The sequence below is a fragment of the Centropristis striata genome, chromosome 24 (assembly GCF_030273125.1).
Source record: "Centropristis striata isolate RG_2023a ecotype Rhode Island chromosome 24, C.striata_1.0, whole genome shotgun sequence".
NCBI lineage: Eukaryota > Metazoa > Chordata > Actinopteri > Perciformes > Serranidae > Centropristis > Centropristis striata.
The window spans coordinates 20,095,593-20,099,234 of NC_081540.1; the positions used below are offsets into that span (position 1 = coordinate 20,095,593).

At 38.1% G+C, this 3,642-nt stretch overlaps 1 protein-coding gene across 2 annotated transcripts in view; it reads left to right on the top strand.

Moving 5' to 3' along the window:
• The window catches only part of LOC131962849 (fucolectin-like), a 23,979-nt gene extending 23,269 nt beyond the window's left edge, over window positions 1-710 (top strand). For both annotated transcript variants that reach the window (XM_059327943.1, XM_059327942.1), the window contains exons 3-4: window positions 58-191; window positions 372-710. In XM_059327943.1, the coding sequence (XP_059183926.1) occupies window positions 58-191; window positions 372-604 (367 nt within the window). In that variant the 3' untranslated portion in view covers window positions 605-710. The remainder of the gene's footprint in view (window positions 1-57; window positions 192-371) is intronic.
• Window positions 711-3,642: the final 2,932 nt, after the last annotated feature.

Below are 3,642 nucleotides of genomic sequence, written 5' to 3' on the forward strand. Positions count from 1 at the left end.
TCAATGTACCGAATGTGTTGTTATGAACCATCATTTTTTTATTGTCATTTTTTTCAGCTGTGCTGTTATTCAGTCCATTCCAAGTGGAGCCACCAGCACCTTCGACTGTGGAGGGATGGTAGGTCGGTTTGTCTACGTCTATCTCATTGGCCGGGTCCCATTGACGATGTGTGAGGTCGAAGTGTTCGGACGTAAGTAACCCAAAGCATCATGTCATGACAAATGTTTTTTTTTTCCTATTTCTCAATAGATGATAATATTTTGATTTTAAACACAGAATTTTGAAATGGCCAACTGGAATCAGGAAAACTCTTTGTTCGTCTTTGTTGCAACATCTCCAAAACACACATATTGTTGGTCATATTTTCCAGAGCTTGCTGCTCCTTGGCCCTCCTACAGCGCGGTGGTGAAGGGCAGAGATATAGTCGTGGTGGAGAAGAAGCTATGTTGGTCGGATGCCCTGTTCTATTGCAGGGATTTCTACTGGGACCTGCTCAGCATCCACAGTGAAGAGGAGCAGAGGGAGGTGGAGGAGGTGCTGAGAAGCATTTCCTTCCCCCTCAACAAACATGTTTGGTTGGGACTGCGCAGGTACTGTGTCTAATAAGGTCCTTTTCACCAAATCTGGACCCATTTATTTTCTTTTTTTGTTGTAGGGTTACATAAGTAAGTTTACATTCAGTACGTTTACATGACACAAATTATTGCCTTAACCCTTGTGCCTTCCTCGGGCATTTTTGTACATTTTTCTCTTCTTTTTTTTTTTCATTTGTTAACCATTTTGGCTGTGTTACAGCTTGAGGCATGACTTTTTGCAGGAACTTTTCTATTTAGTGAAATTTTTCATTGACAATCCATTGTCATTAACCCTTACATGTCTTTTGTACTCCATTGGTGCATTTACTACCCTCTCGCCACCCTCGTGGCCAAAAACGTCCACGCACGCACACAACTGCTATAAAATCACCATACATCAATATTTTTTTCAGATTTTTTTTCATAAATCTCTTAAACAACTTCAGACTTGTTCAAAACTATCAAACATTAAATAATTTTCAAAAGTTTAACCCTTTATATGCCAGTTTATAAATTCAAAATTTTCCATAATTTCTTCCAAAAAAACACACAAAAAATGATTTTTTTCCCATAAAATAAATAGTAGGAAGCTGTCATTTTGGTGGTGATTAGAGTCTTGGATATGTCAAAGATTAGCAACAAAATTGATTTGAATGCATTAGTATTTTTTATGTAATGCCAAATACTCCATCTGCCGTCCCTCGTGGACAAAAACGTCCACGCGCAGTAAAACTGCTATAAATTTTTTTAAAGAGATTTATGAAAAAAAATCTGAAAAAAATATTGATGTATTTTTATTTTATAGCAGTTTTAGTGTGCGTGGACGTTTTTGTCCACGAGGGTGGTTAGAGGTAGAAAATTTGAGGGAGGCACAAGGGTTAATCCGACTATAACTGGACAACTGAAGTGCATGTAAACATGTTAGTCCGACTAATGTCAGAGTTCTCCAACTCCGATTAGGACACCCAGATAATGCGATTGGAATTGGATTTTCACCGGAATGTATGACAAGACAACGCTGCCACAATGCTGAAAAAAACGGCCACAGTAATTATGGTCGAAGCAACGGACGAAGTAGGGTGATCTAGTAGTATAAAGAGCAACAAGGTCCGCGTATGGAGGAGGTTGGGGTGGATGGATGGATCAAATAAACATGGATTTTTCATCCAGGAGCCTAAACTTAGTAGCTTTGGAACCTAAACAAGTTGTTCCATTTCTAACCTAACAACACTTGATCACTGCTTGACAACTACAGCACACTGTCAGGTATACAAGAGTAAAATGGGATGTAGTTGTTAGAGGAGTGGGGAGTATTATATTCAGTTTCACAGCTAATTATGAAAAGCTGCAATAAAATATGTTGCTTATTCTCAAGTCACATTTGAACAATCTTGATTCTTCCATTTCCAAAGACAATTCACTCGCTGTAGTTTGATAACAGGGCGATTTATAACCCCACTGCACCACCAGACAACCATCTGGTACGTTAACAACAGGCCATTAAAGGAGCAATAATAATCAAACAAAAGTCACAGTCAATAAGCTCAGATTGTGACAAAGTGCCATATTAATCGAAAGGACCCACCTCTACAAGGGAATAACTGCCGTGTTTTATAGTTTCCACTGTTGGGGCGACTACATTTCATAACCTTGGGCTGTTTTGTTCCAGTTGCTGACGGTCGGTACATTAAACCTAGCTGGGTAGATGAGAGCACAACATAGAAAGCTTGTGTCATTCGTCACTTAACCCTTTATCAGGCAAAGAACTATATTTGGTAACTTCAGGTAATATTTCTAGAAAAAAGTTGCAAATTTACTAGATTAAAGTGTCAAATCTACAAGAAAAAAAGTTGCAGATTTAAGAGATTTAAAGTGGCAATCTGTGCGAAAAAAGGCGCAGATTTACAAGAAAAAAGTGGGAAAAAAGCAACTTTTTTCTCCCAGATTCTCCACTTTAACCCTTAACAGGGCACTCATTGAAATACTTGCAAATTCCAAATTTCAACCCTAGAGAATATTGGAGGATATTACATACAGCTAGAATGTGTAAAGAAAACATACGAAAATAATATTTTGAGAAAAAAGTTGACGAGATTGAAGTGGCAAATCTACGAGAAAAAAATGTGCAGATTTATGAGATTTAAAGTGGTGAATCTGCGAGAAAACAGTTGCTTTTTCCCCACTTTTTTCTCGTAAATCTGCTACTTTTTTCACGCAGATTTGCCACTTTAAATCACTTAAATCTGCAACTTTTTTTCTTGTAGGTTTGCCACTTTAATCTAGTAAATTTGCAACTTTTTTCTCTAAATATTACCTGACTCTAACTACCAAATATAGTTCTTTGCCTGATAAAGGGTTAAACGTTTAAATATCAAGACATCCTTTTCAGGTACGTGATGGGCAGTAAATGGTTTTGGATGACTGGAACTTCCATGGACTACAGCAACCTGGGGACAAAGTCCACCTGGCAGAATACCAGTCCCTGTGGTGGCATTGGCACCAGCGACCACTTCCACTGGACGGATCTTCCATGTGGAGATCACATTCAGTTCATCTGTTTGACAGGTGAGGGATTCTAAAGTTGTGATTGTCTTTCAGTGCTGGTTGATAAGTGTGGTGCAGGACTACAGGCCCTGTGATTCTGGGGGCAGCAAACACTCCTTGAGCAGCGACACAGGAGGCTTTATACATCTTTTTATTTTATTTTTTACATATACTTACTTACTTTACATATAGATACTTACAAACACATGGAAACAAAGTTGTTGTCGAGAGGCCTGAAGGCTGCTATAAAAGCAACATGGTGCTGTAGGCTGATCATCTCCATGCCACCAAGTATTAATGCAGTAATTCATGCAAAAGGAGCCCAACGTAGTATTGAGTGTATAGAAATCAAGATACTTTTCAGAAGCCTGACATTTGTGTTTAGAATATCCTTTTTTTAATTGATCTTATGTAATGTTCTAATTTTCTGAGACACTGAGTTTTGTGTTTTCATTATCTCTACACTACAAAAAAGGCAAATTGTATTTTTTGGCCTAAAACAGTGATTTAAGTTGGTAAAAC